The 17,203-nt window shown below is 54.5% G+C and overlaps 2 protein-coding genes across 7 annotated transcripts in view; one reads left to right on the top strand and one right to left on the bottom strand.

Moving 5' to 3' along the window:
• Positions 1–17,203, bottom strand: part of LOC101687697 (NHS-like protein 2) — a 76,791-nt gene that overhangs the window by 9,802 nt on the left and 49,786 nt on the right. For 3 of the 6 annotated variants that reach the window (XR_006604905.1, XM_045074000.1, XM_013048213.2), the window contains exons 2-7: positions 11,479–11,634; positions 8,277–8,404; positions 7,776–7,971; positions 5,938–6,069; positions 2,385–4,712; positions 530–662 (exon numbers count right to left, since the gene is read on the bottom strand). Coding sequence is in view for 5 of the 6 variants with exons in the window: in XM_045074000.1 (XP_044929935.1) it covers positions 530–662; positions 2,385–4,712; positions 5,938–6,069; positions 7,776–7,971; positions 8,277–8,404; positions 11,479–11,634 (3,073 nt within the window). In the remaining variant the exon portion in view is untranslated. Of the gene's footprint in view, positions 1–529; positions 663–2,379; positions 4,713–5,937; positions 6,070–7,775; positions 7,972–8,276; positions 8,405–11,478; positions 11,635–17,203 lie in introns of those variants that run through there. The other 3 variants (XM_045074001.1, XM_045074002.1, XM_013048217.2) reach the window with 3 other exon arrangements.
• Positions 11,828–16,618, top strand: RTL5 (retrotransposon Gag like 5). The gene is made up of 2 exons (XM_004777252.3): positions 11,828–15,566; positions 16,020–16,618. Exon 1 carries the CDS (start codon positions 12,220–12,222, stop codon positions 13,909–13,911), a length of 1,692 nt encoding a protein of 563 aa, XP_004777309.1. The 5' UTR covers positions 11,828–12,219; the 3' UTR covers positions 13,912–15,566; positions 16,020–16,618.

Genomic DNA, 17,203 nt, shown 5'->3' with positions numbered 1-17,203 from the left:
TCACCTCCGTTCCTGCTTTGATACCCGGCTCGGTGCCCCACTGCACTTCTCCTTTTAAATTATTTTTTATTGACATAGAATGTATTATTTCTTCAGGGGTACAGGTCTGGGATTCATCCATCTTACACAATTCACAACACTCACCACTGCACATACCCTCCCCAGTGTCCATCACCCAGCCACCCCATCCCCACAGCACTTCTTGCTAAGATTTGTTTGGTACAACGAAGGCTGTGAAGGGTTAAATGTCTCTGTCTGTAGACAGAGCTTCGAGAGAGCAGATGGAGCCACAATAGGCCGTGCTGTTGCTAGGAGACGAGAGGCCTCTCACTCGGCACCTGGTCCTCCCTTCCCGGGCCCCTCCTCCACTTCACCCAAAGATGTCAGCAAATTGCATCTGCGAGGCCTCAGACTGCCATTGCCACATGTGAGTATCTGAACTTAGTCTCCAGCTTTCAGTGCTCATGGCTGCTTAGAGGTCTCAAAAGGGTAGGCATTTCCAATAAGAATTAAGAAAATGGGTCTCGACCTGTGTATCACAGTAAACAAATCTTCCGTTGTGCGTGAAGCCACAAACACATCATCGTCATCTTCGGCGATCCATTCGGCTGTTTTATCACTAATGACACTTTTTTCTGCAGTGCTCGGTTCCACAGAGCTCCCTAGGCATAAGAACCAGAAGGAATTAAATACTTCGACCACAAGAGTTAGGACAAAGCACATTCTCATATGAATCTCATTCGATGTTCAAAGCAACTCCAAAAGGGCTGTTGGGCAGAGACCCTTAATGTCTCCATTTCGCTGAGGAACATGATGTTCCAGAGGTTAGTGTTTGGCCAAGGTGGCCTGACCAGTGAAGATCAGCATGGGTCCTTGTTTTCTCATGCCTTTTCCATTACACCAGGTTCCCTGAGCATTCTCTTGCTTTGAATGCATCATTTTTCAAAAATCAAGAAGCTGAGAGTAATCTAAAGCAATGATTCAAGCAGTAGGTGGGAGTGGGACCGAGCTGAATCTCAGAGCAGCCTGTGGAGTTTGACAAAGCATAATCTAAAATTACCTGTGGCTTTGACTTGTTTGCCTGTTTATAGTCTGTGTGATTTAACTTGTGCTGAAAGCCCAAATCAGCTTACAAAAGGTCATAAGATTTTTTTTTAATTTTACTTATTTATCTGAGAGAGCAAGCGAGCATGGGGGTAGGAACAGAGGCAGACAGAGGGGGACAAGCAGACTCTGCGCTAAGCAAGGAGCCCGATGATGCAATGTGGGGCTTGATCCTAGCACCCCGACCTCTCAGGATCATGACCCGAACAGAAACCAAGAGTTGGACGCCTAACTGACGAGCCACCCAGGCGCCCCAGGAAGGTGATAAGATTTTGATGTTTGGTGTTACGGGTTCAAAAAAGGATGCGAAACACGGATGGGTGTGGAGGACAATCTATTAAGTGCAATGGGCGGTCCATAAAAGACCAGTGCGATGTGATTCCACTTACATGAGCTCCCTAGAGAGAGTCAGATTCATAGAGACAGAAAGTAGAAGAATGGTTGCCAGGGGCTAGGGGGAGGGAAGAGTGGTGAATTATTGTTAAGTGCGTACAGACTTCAGTGTTGCAAGATGAAGAGCGCTCTGGAGAGGGAGGGCGGTCATGGTGGCCCAACATCGAGAATGTACCCAACGGTACTGAGGTGAATGTTTAAAACGTGGTGAAGATGGTAAATTTCAAGTTATGTGTATTTGACCACAACTGAAGCAAAAAGGGGACATGAAACAACGACCTCAGAAAAGGATGAGAAAGATGATCTAGCCTAGTTTTATTGTCCTGGGAAGCGCCAGCCTCAAAGAATCCAAGCAAGTGAGCTCCCTTTCCTCTAGAAAGCACTAAGAAAGAGTGCTGCTGGAAACCTATGCCATTGTTTTCAGAGGCCTGCAAGCCGGCGGGGGCACCGGATCGCAGTCTGGGAGCGTACTGAGTCCTGTGCGTGAAACTGAAATGAGTGTGGCTAGCGAAAAGTTCTGTCCAGTGAAGCAGAGAGTTCATTCCCAGGGCGGGGGATGTGCGCCTGACCAGGCAGATGGATTCCAAAGGTCCTAGGGTGCGAAGACCTAGTTTGATTGTATTCTCTCAGTCCTGGGGGTTCCAGGGTGGACTGGCCCAAACTGGGCCTTGGAGATCCACCCCTTCCTGGGTCACTCCTGATCCCAAGGGCTAACGAGGTCGCTTTGGAAGAACCCCAACCCTCAAGAGATGCCTCATACTGACCCACTTGTCTGGGACTCAGGATCATTACTGGGGGCAGGGACATTTGCTCCTGTCTCTGGCACTCTGTGCTCACTCTCATCTTGCCTGGGATTGAAAGGAAAAGCCAGCAGACAGTTTACTAACCTAGAGGACTGGCCTCCCTTTCACCTTCAGGCAGTAGTGGTGAAGTCGTCCTCGCACCAGGGGACTGCAGGTGGTCACTGGTGGGGGGACCCTTGGCCTCTTCCTGCAGGGTGATGATGGGGCTGAGAGGCAGCCTCAGCTCGGCCCCGTATGCCTCCATATGAGCCGTGGATGAGGTGAGAGGCAGGTACAGCACGCTGGGCTTTTTGGGAACAGGAGGCGGGATTTTGCCTTTCTTTCTCTCCACTTCCTCCTGGCTCTGGAGGCTGATTCTTTCAGGCAGGGCTCTCGCCTTGGGGCCCCCATCCTCCATCATGCCCTGGGGAAGTTGCTGTGTTCCTGAGAAGAAAGCACCAGAGGAACTGGCAAAAGGTGTGAGAGCAAGAGAGGAGGGCGCTGGCGTCTCCCTGGGGCTTTTGCCCTCGGGGAAACTGGAGGGCTTTGGTTTCCGCACCACCGTGTAGATGTCTGGAGGGAGTGGCCGCGTGGGTTGAGCTGAGCTCTTGGAAGTCATAGCCAAGGTTGGCGAGATGAGTGGGCACTCCTCGGGGACAGATGGTGGCTTATGGACCAAGCTCGGAGGCCTTCGGGCCACGGGGGGCTTCTCAGCTATGGGAGGTTTCATCTTCCTCTCGGGCAAGGTGAAGACTTCCGTGGCTGGGTCCTCAGCATAGTCAGGGCTCTCCACGTCATCTTCCAGCTCAGACTTGCTGACAGACCTCAGACGCACGGAACGGAGGTCCGACTGAGTGACCATAGGCATAACAGGCTGGTTGGGGCTCGTCTTCTGGGCCAGCTTGGCCCCAAAATTCATATCTGAGTGATGCCGGCTCACCTTGGTTTTGCCTCTGATGGAGATGCTCATCCCAGACAGATCTAGGTTGGTCGAAGAGGTGAGTGGCAGGTCAAACGACAGCCGTGACTTGGACATTTTCTCCATCAGCGAGGTTGCAGGGAGTGACGACTTCCTCTCAGGGACCACCGGACGCACCCGGACGCCGCCACTCAGAGGCGGCAGGTGGCCCAGGGTCAAGGACAGGGACACAGTGGGCGTCGGGGTCTCTGACTGGCTGGAGTAGCCACTGGAGGGTGACATCAGCCCAGTGGGCCTTCCAGGGGAGGATACTTCCCTGGCCTCTACATCGATGGAGAGCTGAGATGGTGTTGTGGCTCTGGACGTGGAAGGGGAGGCGAGAGACTCTGAGCTGCCCTGAACTTGGCTGCACTCGATGACTGTGGTGCCAGTGGCGGTGCTGGAGCTAGACAAGGACTGGTAGGTGTCGCCACACTTCCAGTCAGTGAGATACCAGTGGTGGGAGAATTGTGGACCTTCCGGATCTTTGAAAGTTGGCACAGCTGGGTGACCCTGAGCATCAGGGTGGGACAAGTGACGTCCTTGGTGTTCCAAGGAGAGGCAGAGGCTCCTGGGCCTCTGGTCCTTGGACAGTGCTGACCCACCTTCTGGCAAGAGGGCCAGCTCATCTTTGACCAGCGAGACGCTGCGCATGGGTGGGGAAGGCTTCTTCTTGGCCTTCTTGAGCGAGATACTCTTGGATCTCTGCCTTCTGTGCTGGGCCTCCTGCTGGGCACTGAGGGAGGCAATGTTGTCGGCACTGTTACTGCCCTCAGAACTCGTACTGACACAAGGCAGGGCACAAGCCTCGCTGGCCTTCTGCTCCTCCTCGTAGGCCACCTCCACAGTGCCTGAGTCTGTGGGCACAGACAGCGACCACTCCCGGAACCTGCTGGCCCCTGGTGGGCCCATCTCCAGCCTCGAGGTACCACTAGTGAGAAGGCCCATCTTGGAGGGTCGCTCAGACGCTTGCTGTCGTTGAGAAGGGTGCTCGGAGTAGACAGCCGACCTGCTGCATCCTGCAGGGTTATCACGAGTGACCAAGAGGGCAGTGGCCTCCTTAGGAACCGAAGGGGGCAGCGAGTGCAGAGAGACCCAAGCATTGCCTGAGGAAGGATTTCTTCCATGTTCGCCGACTCGACTGCTCTGGCTGGCGGTGCTTGGAGTCATGTAGGTAAGAGTATCTCCCTTCCAGGAAGCAGAGAACGTAGATTCTGTCGGCCCGTTGCAAGAACTGGGGACGCTGTACACCATTCCCACGCTCTCCATGCCAGGGCGGTTTGTGGCACTGCACACCTGGAGAGGTTCTTCCGGCTCACTAGAAGGACTCCTTAGTACTGGGGAGGTGAGATTTGGGAACTGAGCTTCCTGGCCTACTGCAACTCTTCCATGCACACCTTCTGGGGCAGAATGACTGGGCCTGATGTCCGAGGTGGTGGCACGGGCCACGCCGCCTGCCAGCCTGCTGCTGTGACCTGGCGAAGGTAAACACAGAGAGTGAGTCCTGCTGCCGGGGATCCCCCTTGAGGTCGTCCTCTCGAGACAGGAGCACCAAGGTTTTGCCAAGAAGCATCTGCCAACAGCTTGGTCAGGATTCCTTGGTTCTTCCTCTCCCTACATGAGGATGCTGGGGAAGTTGGGTCTTTGCCCATCACCACACACAGTGAGTCACGGGGTGCCTGCCCTTGAATTATCCAGGATCCTGCCAAGGCCTTGCTGGCTTTAATTATTCCTTTTGGGAGCTCAAATGGCGTGTGGGGATACCTGGGGCTTTCCCCCACCCCCTGGAGCTTTCGGCCCAGGCTCACCAACTGTCCCAGATCTCAGTGCTCACTCTCTCCTGAGACGAGAGTAGGGGCTGTAGAACTGCCAAAGGACAGCGTGTGGGACTTGCAGCCCTGGCAATGAACCTGGAGTAGGCCACAGCTGGCAAGTTCAGAGCCTGGTTGCATTTTTGGCACCTGGCACTTTCTAGCTTTACCCCTATACAAAAGAGTTAGGGTGACCACAGATGTGGGGAAACCACTGTGATGTCCAAAGTCCCCAAAGATGTTCTCATCTACAACAATCATTACTGTCACATCATTGCTGCTCCTATGACTATAATAAATGTATAAGAGCAGCCACCATTTGCTCGACACCCACCATGTAGCAGGCACACAGCAGGCCTATTACATGTAACAAATCTAATTCGCGTGACGGCTCCGCCAGCTTGGTATTACTTTACAGACGAAGGCGCTGAAGCTCAGAGGGGTTTTGAAGATTGGACAAGGCCTCATAGTTTTATTAAGTGGAGAGGCCGGGACTTGCATCCATATCTCTCTGGTCTACACCCCTTGGCTGGCTTCCATTTAGTGGTAGTAATGCTCTGTTAAGAGAATGCTTTTTGCAGTGGTTCCTGCCTTGATCCATCTGCCTAAACCTGACACATGTGCCTCTATTCCATGTAGAATGGGAGGCAATAACATAATGAATTTACCAGCCTGGGAGGCCTGTTTTCCATACTCAGTTGATGCCCTTGACAAAGGGCCCTTGGTTATCCTTAATTACCACATCTGCTTTTTTTTTTTTTTTTTTTATTTAGGACATCCAAAGCCCCCCAGTTCCCCCCCACACACACACACTGAATTACTCCTGGGTGGCAGGGCTGGTGGAAGGGAAAAGTGGAAAGGTCTGGGGCATCAGCTGTGATGGGGTCACCTTGGTCTCGCTGGGAAAAGTTAGAGAATCCAATAATTGTCCGCCTCCGCCTCAGGGTGGATTTGGGGTTCACGGCTGTCTCTGTGTTAAACAACGAGTGTCGCAAACTTGCGTGTTTATCAAACTGCTGCCCTGTAGCCAAAATAAAGACACTTGGGTGCATCCTGGTTTCTGTTTACAACGCAGTGGAAATCGGTCTGAGGCACACAGGAGGAGTGATGGCAGTAGCAATGAGCATGAACAGAGAACCAACTGAGCAGCTTTTGAAACCCTCGGACCTCAACCTCATCAAGGACACTTAAATCTCTGGCTGTAGGGCCCCGGCAGGAGCATTTTTCTGGAACTTCCCGGGTGACTGATCATTTAGATGTACAGCCCGGGGTGAGAACCACAGGTGTAGAGAAACAGGTTGAGACTAGATGTTGCTTGATTGTAATCGTTTCTCAAAGAAAGCCTTTGGATGGGCCAGTAATGACAGGGCCTCCAAAAAGCTGCCCCACTCGCCCCCCAACAGCCAGGAAGCTGCCCGATAGGCTGTCCTCCAGTCACCTGATCACATCTTATCAATGTTCACTCCTGTGTAGTGATTGAGATCTATTTCTCCTGAAATCTGGGGTCAGTCTTTTCTCCAGGGGAATTGCTGGGGCAAGGGTGGGGTGAGGCACACTGCTCCCCACCCACCCCCTGCCCTCCATGTTGTCCCTCATTCCGCTGCGGCAGCGGGCTCACCAGACCCTGCCCTCTCAGCCCCATGGCTGCATTTGTACCCACTGTCCACTCTGCCCCCAGCAAGCAGCTCTGTGGGCAAAACTCAGGGCCAGGCTCATTGAGAGTGAGGTGGAAGTTGAGAGACAAAGTGCCCACCTTCCCTTCATGAGTCTCTCTTCCAGACCTTTATTCCCCTTGGCGCATCTCCCTAGGCTCTGGGCTCTGCCTCTGATTTGCCTGCCAAGAGGATGCCGGGGGTACCTGATGACCCCATATTCATGGAGTGCTACCACACGGAGCCAGACCTGCCCTCATGGCCTTCAGCAGCTTTCTCCAGCATACTACGGACCAGTGCTGGTTTCTAGGGGGCCTCTGGTCCCATCAAGTTAGGAGGGCTTCCTGTCATCAGGTCATTGGCCCTAGCTCCTTCTGACATGACTGACCCTCCTCCTCTTCCACGTACAGCTGGTGGAGTGTGGAACATGAGTTAATAATGGGCATGGTCTAGGGTGCCCTGGGCTCCCAAAGCCACAGCCAGCTCAGCCGCATTTGCTTTGGTCTCTTTCCATTACTTCCCTTCTCAAACACTTGATGCACAAGGTGAAGATTCCCACCTCCCTGGCAGACCAAGTGGCTACTGAACGTGCCCCGAGGCCCTGGCTCTGTGGCCCAGGTGGGAGCCTCTCTTTGAATGCCAGCACCACAAACCTCCCACTTCCACTCCGACTCCTATCTGTGTGCTCCAAACCTTGCCTCCGGCACAAGAAGTTCTCTAAGTTCTCTCTTGCCAAATCAAACCTAACTCACAAACTTGAAATTCCCATGGACATTCCAAAGAGCACACGCGTTCACAGAGTCCTAGCGTTTTCTGTTAAGAGGAATTTGCTATCAAATGGGCTCGGTTAGTGTGGCAGTGCCAGGAGAGAGTGAAGAAAGAGCAGCCAGAGCCCCCCTCGCCTGCATGCCTCCATTGCCCCCCTCTTCCCGCGAGAGCCATGACCTTGACAGTTCAGGGTGAGCCAGCAGCAGAGAAAAGTCTTGCTCCCTCCCCCAGTCCCAGTGCATTTGGAGAGGATGGTCTGTAGTTGGCATGGAGGGAAGCAAACGGAGGTGGTGCTGATCGACTCTACCGGAGATGTTGATGGGCACAATGTCAGAGTGCGTGGAGCAAGGCTGAAGCCACTGCTTCTCCTCTAGGATGGGCAGAGGGGAGGGGCTATTCCAAGCAGCTTGCTTGTCGGCTGTGGTCAACAGGCTCCAGGAGGCCTCAGGAGCCCTCACACCCTGGGTGGTGGTCTCATCCTCGCTCAGCTGCCATTTTGTAGGCTGTTGGGAAAGAAGGTGATGGGAAGGGTGTGCTCCCAACGAGATGAGCCATGCCCATGGGATGGCTATCTAGACAGGGTGGTCAGAGGCTTCGTCTGGGAGGCAGGGAAGTGTGGACGGGATGCCAGGTCAGACACCTGCTGGTTAGGGCCCCTCTCGGCAGGGCCTCAGGGTAGCTGTGCTGGTGAGGAGAGGTGAGCAGCAGCTTCCGGTGGGTAAGGTGCACGGCTCGAGGTCCCCCATCAATGAGCGCAGAGAGAGCTCTGCCCTGCTGGCTCTCACAAGTGGGGGAAGAGGCAACTCACCATCGATACAAACTCCAGACGCCTGCCCGCCTGAGGTCTTGGGCTAGGAGTGGGCTCAGGGGCCTCATCAGCAGAGCGGAAGGTCTGCCCCAGAAGTCTGGCCTCCGAGTACTGTTCCTCATATTCTTCTGAAAAATAGCACAGTGGATACACACTCTAGGGGGCCACGGCCAAGCACTGGTCTGGGAGAGGACCGCAAGCTGGGGCTCCTGCTCTAGCTGCCCGGCCTGACTTGCCTTGTTTTTTTGTGGTTTGGCCCGGTGTCCGAGCCTTTGGCTTCGGAAACGGAAAAATGCCTATTCTCCAGGACTACAAGGGCTGAGGAGAAAAGTTGGTAGAGTCGAGTTGCGCTGGTTCTGTGACCAAGCCTGTGTCTTGATGGTCCCCACCTTAGGTGCTTGACTTGGAGGAGAGGCTCAGGGTGCAGACACCTCTTGGTCCTTTATCCTCTCTCTGAAGCCCTGCAGCTCCTCAGGGTTTCTGCAGGCCTACCAGGGAAAAGACCTGTCGGAAGCATGAAGAAATCTGCACTGGGAAGTCCAACATGCAGTGCTCCCTTGGGTCTCAAGAACTCTCAGCTGAGCTTCCGAGGGCCTGGTTCCCTGCACCTTCGTCCCACTGTGGGTGGTTGTCAGGTCCAGGGGAGCTTAGGTGAGGGAGAGGGAAGGCAGAGGTAGTGGCAGAGAAGGAAGGAGAAGTTGAGGGGCATCGCCAGCGAATAAGAGGGATGCACAAGGTTTGAATGGCCTTCACTGAAGTGATGAGTTCGATGAGTAGATGAAGAACACGAGAGAGCAAAGAACCAACGGGGGTGGGGCTCTCTGCTCATCTGAACAAAGACTTTAAGACTCATAGAAACTTGGAGGCTGAGGGGCCTCAAAAGTCCTCTGGTTCACCACCCCATTCTGGGCTCAGAGTTCCTCCTCAATAGCCCTTTTAGATGCTTCTTCAGCTTCCACACAGACCCGCAGAGAAGGGGAGCTGCCGTCCTCCCAAGGCAGCTCATTCCATCCAAGGACAGTTGGGGCTGTGGCAGGAAAGCTCTTCCTTATCTCAAGATGAAATCTGCCTCCCTCCATGTTTCCTCCACCCACTGGTTCCAAATCTGCCCATGGTGGCAACATAGAGCACACTGACTCCTTTTCCGCATGGCAGCTCCTCTCTTATCCGAACACAAGGCTCGTGGTGTCCTTTGAAATCTTGCTTCTCTAAGGTTACCACTGCCCTGGCAAGGGAGGCGAGGGTTTGGGCTAGAGTCCAGTTGGGTGGCCCAGCTACCATTTTCTACTCTCCATAAGAGTTGACCTTCATTGGTATGGGTAAACGAGAGCTGACAAGACTTCTTTTCGCACTTAATATCCACTCAACAAATGCCTACTGAGCACCTCTTGGGGAATCCAGCTCTTTGCCGGGTGCTTCTGGAAACACGAGGGTACTAAGAGATGTGATTCTCTCTGTCGAGAAGCTTGGTCGGTCGGGTTAGGTGGATGGACAATAAGCCCAGTACCAGTAGGTGAATGAGTTAATGAATGAACAAATGATAGAAAAAGCAGTTCAGAACTATATAAGTCCTCTGGAGCTGGATGGCCCAAGGTGGCTCACAGGAACACTGGTGAAGGGAATGAGCAAAGTGTAGAACTAGTGTTAAAGCGTTTTGAATGAGGCAAGAAGAGAACTGTGAAGAAAGTGTAAGGACTGGAAGTTGGAAGACATGGAGGAAGGGCTTCTGGATCTGGAAGAGAGGCCTCAGTGGGACAGCAAGTGCCTGGAGTAGGCTATGGAGTTTGTGACTACAACTGAGATTTTATTTGTATTCATTACTTCATGGAAATATAACTTACCTACAGTAAGGTGTACAAACAACTTTAGTGCACAACTCAGTGAATTTTGACATATGCATGGCCCTTGTAACCTCTGTCCAGGTACTGTAAAACCCCAGTTGTCTCTTTCACAGCACTGAGTTTTAATCTCTTTGCCACTTACGTTGGCTTAATCCCTCCGCTCAATGTGTATGGTTTTCACATTGTAAGGTCCTATCAGCGACCACACTGTTCTCTCTTTGGTGGTAACTTTAATACGGTGCCCAGCTAAGCCTGTGTTCCAAAGGACACGTATTGGGAGTTGACAGTGCATCTTATCGGGGTCTCTCCAGCTGCAAGATACTCTTACTGAGCAAGTGGCATACCATTTTTAATTCTCACAAAACTGTATACCACATGGGAAACTGGAATCTCACTTTAAAGATGACTGATTCATCGGAAGCTTTAGGTAATCTGCATAATGTCCCACAGCTAGTTAGGTGAGGGATGGGAGTGAGATTCTAGCTCTGTCTGATTTCAGAGATTGGATTTTCTCACTCTGCCCAGTGCACGCAGTCTGACTGCTCAGGCACCATGACCGGGCCGTTTGTCCAGGTCGTGTGGACCCAGCTTTTTGTACAGCATGCTCCTCTGTATACTCCAAAGACACTGGGCTGCAAATTGGGGATGAGGAGACCTCTGGGTGCTGTGTATCGGGCTTACTTTTTTTTTTTTTTTAAAGTAGGCTTCATGCCCAACATGGAACCCAACGCAGGGACTGAACCCACAATTCTGAGATCAAGACCTGCTCTGAGATCAACAGTTGGTCGCTCAAGCTCAACCAACTGAAAGTCGGGCTTACTCTCATGAGGCAGTTGCTCCCCAGGAGACATATGGACAGGTTGTGGCAAGAGCAGAATGGGTGAAGCCCCGAGGGGGAGAGACCCTGCAGAGGCCTCCATTGTCCTTGGGTGCCAGGATTCCAAAGGCATGGGCAACATGGCAAGAGAGGGTCTAGAAGGTCTGTGAGCCCACCCTGTGGGAATTTCTCCCCCGGCTCCCTTTGTAAGTGGCTTGACCACTGCCCTGCTTCTGCCTCTTCCCTTTTCTCCCTCGTGGCCTCCTGAACCAAAAAATAAAGGGGTGGGGGTGGAGTGGGGGGAGTGGTGGCGAGTAAACAGCCCGAGAAATTGAGCCCTCTCGAATCATTTAGTCTGGAAGGTAAAAAGATGGGGAGATATGTGTGGTTTTTTGTTTTTCAGTGGGGTTTAAACTGTTCTCTCTCTCTCTCTCTTTTTTTTTTTTCCTCTTGCTGCTCCCTGTCCTCTTTCTTCTTCGCCTCCCTCCAGCCGCTGCGCATCTCGCCTGTGGGCTCCGGCCGCAGCCCCCCTCCCTCTCAGTACCTTGCAACAGGCTCTGGAGATTGAGCTGCGCCTCTCGAAGCAGCTCCTCTACACTCGGGGGCCTGCCCGAGGAGAGGAACACGTTCACTGGCTGTCGCCATGACGACCTCGAGTGGGCAGTCGCTGTCGCATTTTCCCGACCCGAGTTAGCTGCAGCTAGGGAAGGAGAGAGTCAGTGAGAGGCGCAGGCGGGGGGCCAGGGGGGGTGTGAGGGGCCGGGGCGGGGGGGGGGGGCGGCGCGCGGTGGCCAGTGGGCGCCCGCGGTTCCCTAAGCCCCGCCCTACCGGGGGCGGGGGGGGGGGCGGTGCGAGGCTGCGTTTAAAAGGCGGGGACTCGCCAGCCGCAAGATTTTTCCTCGACAGATCCTGCCGCAGTCCACTCCCTCCGGCTCCGCCAGCCTCCGCCCGCCCCGCCGCCGCCTGCCGCCTGCCTCCTGCCGCCTGCTGCCTACCGCCCGTGTCCTCAGCGCCTCCCGGCTCCCGCCGCCGCCCGCCCTCTCTGATCACCGGGACGAGGTAAAGCGCCCCGGGCTGAGCCGCTGGGCCCTCCGGCCCGAGCGCCCACCCTCCGTGCTCGCCCCAGTGGGTGTGGCTCGGCCTCTCCCGCGCCCAGCCGCGACACTTCGGTCCCCTCCCCCCGCACGCGCCCCACCGCGGCATTTCAGCCTCCTGTAGCGGCCTCCAGCTCCCCACCCCCACTCGCGCCCCCGCCCTCAGACCCAGGGCCCCTGAGCTACTCCTAATGTCCGAGGCCGCAGGAAATCTAAACAGCCTGCGCATGGCGAACGTGGCCCTGCGAGAAGAATTAAATGCCCTTCGCGGGGAGAATGCCAATTTGGGCCTTCAGCTCGGCAGAGCCCTAGCCGAGGTTAATTCCTTGCGGGGCAATGTGTCGAGCTACATCCGCTGGCCAGTGCCGGTGGTGCCCGTCCTTGCCGAGGAGAACTTTGACTTCCCGCTCAGCGAGATCGACGCAGTTCCCGAGGGGGATCTGCCTTTCCTGTGTTGGCCTCCCCCTCGCGCAGAGCCCGAGTACGCCTCTGATGAGCTGTTGATTAGCGTGATCCAAGATTGCGGTACCTCAGGCGCGCCCGTCGACCCTCCCCCGCGGGCCATTCCGCCCCCGCCGGCGCTGCCCCCGCCCCCAGCCAAGGAGCAGCCCGCGCAGCCTCCTCTGCCGCCTCTGGAGCGGCCGGAGTTAGAGCCCTTCTCGGGCGACCCGGTCTACCTGGCCGAGTTCCTGATGAAGCTAGAGACCTTTATAGCGGACCACGAGGATCATTTCCCCGGGGGCGCTGAGCGGGTGGCCTTTCTGATCACCTTTTTCGCTGGCCAAGCCAAGAACTGGGCCATCTCTGTCACTCGGGAGGGAAGCCCCCTGCGTGCCAACTTCCCACGCTTCCTGGATGAGATCCGCAAGGAATTCTGCGGCCCCATCCCCCCAAGCGTGGCTAAAAAGGCCATCCGCAAGCTCAAGCAGGGGCACTGTACCCTAGGCAGCTATGCAGATGCTTTTCAGTTCCTGGCCCAGTTCTTGTCTTGGGATGACTGCCGCCTTCAAAACCAATTCCTTAAAGGCCTGTCGGAATTCTTCCGCAAGGAGCTCTTATGGTCAACTGAAATGGCCGACCTGGACGAGCTGATTCTCGAATGCGTGGAAATAGAAAGAAAAGTGCGCGTGCCCAAGCCAATCCCACTCCCCGGGGTCCGCAACATCTTCTTCCCTTTCGCTGCGGACCCCAACGCAGACACTGATGATGAAGATTTCCACAGTGACGAAGATGAAGAGACACGCAAGCGCAGGCTTTACGACAGGGAGCAGCGGAGGCGCGTGAGAGCTGTTCAGGAGGAGACAAGGGAGGAGGAGGAGAGAAGGAAGAAGCAGGAAGAGATGCGGAAGAAGCAGATGGAGGAGATGAGGAAGAAACTGGAAGAGAAGGAAGAGGAGGAGGACGACGAGGACGAGGAGGTGGATGTGGACGAGGAGGTGGACGTGGAGACAGTCAAGGATGAAGAGAATAGGGGTGATTTTGTGTGCCCGGTCCCGCAGCCAGACTCCGATGCCGACCAGGATGGGGACCAGGAGCCGGAACCGGAGTCCGAGGATGAGACCCAAGACGATGACCTGGATGAGATGATGGAGATGGAGCCGACTGTCGCCCATGCTTCATCTCAGACCACTGGCTACTACCATGAGAATTTCCTAGACGCATCGCCTCCCATCATTCAGCCCAGCCGGAGGAGGAACCAGAACCGTGTCCCGCTTCTGGAGGGCCTTCCGGGCACTAATTCGCCGTTCTACAGCTCGCCCCCGCTGATTCGCCGCGCAGGTCGCCTGGGGCAACGCCAAATTCGAAGACGCCCACCCGTGCTGTTCCGCCTCACTCCCCGACAGGGGGGCCACCGGGCCTCACGTGGCCGAATTCGCGTGTGAGCGCCAGGGCGAGCTCGCCACGTAGAACACACCCTTCGACAGCGTCCCCTGCCCCTGCTATCGCTGCCACACCTGCCCTATTTGCTGACCAGTACTTGAGGGAGTTCCAGACCTGTAGAGCCCACAGAAGACCTGCAGAACTCCAGATCGTCTTGCAGCCATGACCAGAGAGGGACCCGTGTCCAAGCAAGGCCACCTGAGAAAGAAGGGGTCACCAATAGCTTTCCTCTTGGAGCACACTCTGCTCAGTCTTGCCACAAGCTAGAGAGCAGGGTTCTGGGCCTGTTCCCATAAAAGAACTGGTCACCCTCTTGTAATACCCCTCTAGTTGTTCCTAACCCTCACCTCTCCTGCGTTTATTCACCCTGTGTTCTACGGTTTTATCCTCGGACTGGCTCACCAGGACTTCACCCAATGCCTCACTGAACTGCCCCCATGAGCTAAAGGACAGGCCATAGCGAACTCCTAAAGCCACTGAGGCCACTTACAATATAACTGAAGGAGAGCAGGATGGTATCAAGAGATGTACGAAAAGCCGATGCTGGCTTCAAGTCCCCCGTCCAGCAGAAGGGCCCTGAAGAGAACCCTACATCCAGCCCAGTGAGCATGCGCAAAACCATATGTCAAATGGACAACATGGCCGAGATCTGCTCTTGACTGACCCAGCAAGCTGGTTCCTCCTCCCTACAGACTCCTGTATCAGGGCCCTTGGACCCACTCACCAAGTCTGGGACCCTCTCCTCTTACCACACTGCCTTCCTAGGCATCCCCAGGAGACAGAGCCCAAGGTTACAGGCTCTAACCCTTCTCTCCATGTTGCCCAAAGGGTGGAGGAGGGGCGGGGGAGGAGTGGGGAGAGGAGGATGGAAGGAGGAGGAGGACGAAGCAGCAGCAACAACTCAGCTTGAAATTGTAGGGAGTGACTCTTTCCTTAGGGACAGTGGTCTCCTTCCCCGACCAGGCCTTGGACTGCAGCCCCCAGCCAAAGGTCTTTGCAGGAGACTCGCCATCCTTGAGGTACCAGAGGAGGCCCAACTGGCCTTTCTTTCCTGGACTGCCAAAGAGAGAGAGGGCCTGAGGCCTGCTCTTTAACTTCGACTTCAAGGATTCCTTGGTTCTGAGAGGAGAGAGGAAGGTTCTGTCTCCAGCCTTGCAGCTGGGACGTCCTCCTGTTTCTCACATGGGGGCCAAGCCATGGCCAGGTTCCGGGCTTTGAGTAGACAATGAGGCTTAAGAGGGTGACTGCCTCCTAGTAACTCCTAGGACTTCTGGGTACAAACCCAGCCCCCCCCCCCAAGAATCCTGCTGCTTCTCTTGGGTCCAGAAAACACTGCTTCAGCAGCGAAAAATAAATACTATGTCACTCTGGGCCCAGAATGCCAGCCAGAACCACTGCTGGCCTGAACTGCCCTTAGCACTGAGCTTCGTGCGTAGTGCCTGGCAGCTGGGCGAGTGCAGCCACAGTGTCTGTGGCCGGAGGGAAGAAAACAGAGTAAATTATGCCTCTGTTCCTCACTGGAGTCTGACATAGAACCTCAGCACAGCCTTAAGATTTTGAGCCTGGAGACAAGCGGAAGGAGCTGGAGGAAGAGGAGTCACAGAGAAACCCAGTCCTCCGGCTGGTTTCTGGTGAGGTCTCTATTCGTCAGTAGGAGGTAAGAAGCCCTTTTTGCTTTATAACACCCTTGGCAGCCTGGGGAATTCAGGGAGCCGGGTTCCTAGAACCTGTTGCTGCCTTTTAAAAAGGCTTCCCTCTCCTTCAAGGAGAAAAGTAACAGATAATCATAACAGAAATTTTGGAAAATAGAGAAAACTGTTAAGGACCGAACACCCCCAGGCATTCAGAATCTGGCCACACGAACGCAAGTGCTGTTAACACTTTGATGCCTTTCTAGCATGTTCTCCCTCTGTCTTTTCAAAGCTGAGATCGTGCTGTAAGCTCTTGATCAGCAGGATTTAAAATGGCTGCCACCTATGCAGTCATGCATACTGAATAATTTATTTAAGCAGTCTCCTAATTTGTTGGACGTTTTAATTGCCTGGTTTTCTCCATTCCCGCCAGTATAGGAGTCAACAACCGTGTAAAGAAAATTTTGTCTGTTTTTCAGCTATTTCCTCAGAGAGTTCCAGAATGGGAACGGCTATCCTTCTAGGCTGTGGATCCTGTTTGCTGACAGTCGATGCGCTGGGCCTGCTGCCTGCATCCCTGCCGGAGAAGTGCAAAGGACAGGTGCCTTGCACCCCTACCTCCAGGGACCCTTTCGGCATAGGCCCTGCTGTTCCCGTGGTTCCTCTCACCCTGAGCCCCTGTAGCCTCAGCCAGGGAAAGAGCTGATGAGCAGTGAGCTGGTTTCTGGCCCTTTGGTGGCAGGGGGGCTTGGGCTTCCCTTTGACCCTCTTCCCCCACCTTTCCTAGATCTTTAATATTTGTTGTGACGTAACAGCCACAAGAGCTGTAAGAGGAACTATGGGCTTTGGGTGCTTTCTTGGGTTGAAAGAAGGGTGGGGTGGGGGGTGGGGGTGGGGAGGGAAATGCATGCAGGGGTACAAAGGCAGCCCAAGGATTCCCAGAGACTCGGGAGGAAACCCGTTTGAAACAAATGTGTTATCGTTATTGTGTTATTGTTGCATTACTGTGTTGTGAAGATAAGAAATTGTTCTGTATGCTAAAGCTTTCTCCTCAATAAAAATATAAAGGGTGTGTAAAGACCGTGTCTCTCCGGATTATTGAGCAAACAGACATAGGCGGGCACTTAGTAGGCATCAGAGATCATTTCCAAGGCACCTTGCCTGAATCAACCCTAGCCCGAAGCCTTGCAGTCTTCAGATGAGGAAGCTAAGGCCCAGCCAGGCCCCAGGGACCTGTAGAGAGTCCTACGCACTTGGGGATGGCAGTTGTTGGGAGGGAGGGAGGTAAAAAGACTAGTTATCTTGAAAAATAGCATTAGTTCTCCCCTGGTCCTATCATCCTATAATGGCACCTCTCCTGGCCGCCAGCACACACACACACACGCACATGCACACGCACACGCACCCACAAACAGGCGTGCGACATTGAAGGGAGGGTGGGAGGCCAGGGCCAGTGAGGCGGGAGGGCCCTTCCACTTTGGGGCACTAGGTGGTGCTACCGGACATAACCGGGCTGGCGGCTGCCGATTCTTGAATCCACTTGCCCAGAGCAGTTCACACACAGACCCTCCCTCCCAGCAAGATTTCACTGCTCTTCCAAGACTCGGGGGTCAGAAGAAACTGAATCCCCTTCTTGGATTTGCTAAGGTTTCCCAGCTATGAA

This window comes from Mustela putorius, unplaced genomic scaffold (assembly GCF_011764305.1).
Source record: "Mustela putorius furo isolate JIRA1106 unplaced genomic scaffold, ASM1176430v1.1 tig00537297_pilon_pilon_pilon, whole genome shotgun sequence".
NCBI lineage: Eukaryota > Metazoa > Chordata > Mammalia > Carnivora > Mustelidae > Mustela > Mustela putorius.
Note: the sequence above shows the minus strand (reverse complement) of the source record. Positions and strands in the feature narration are given on the sequence as shown.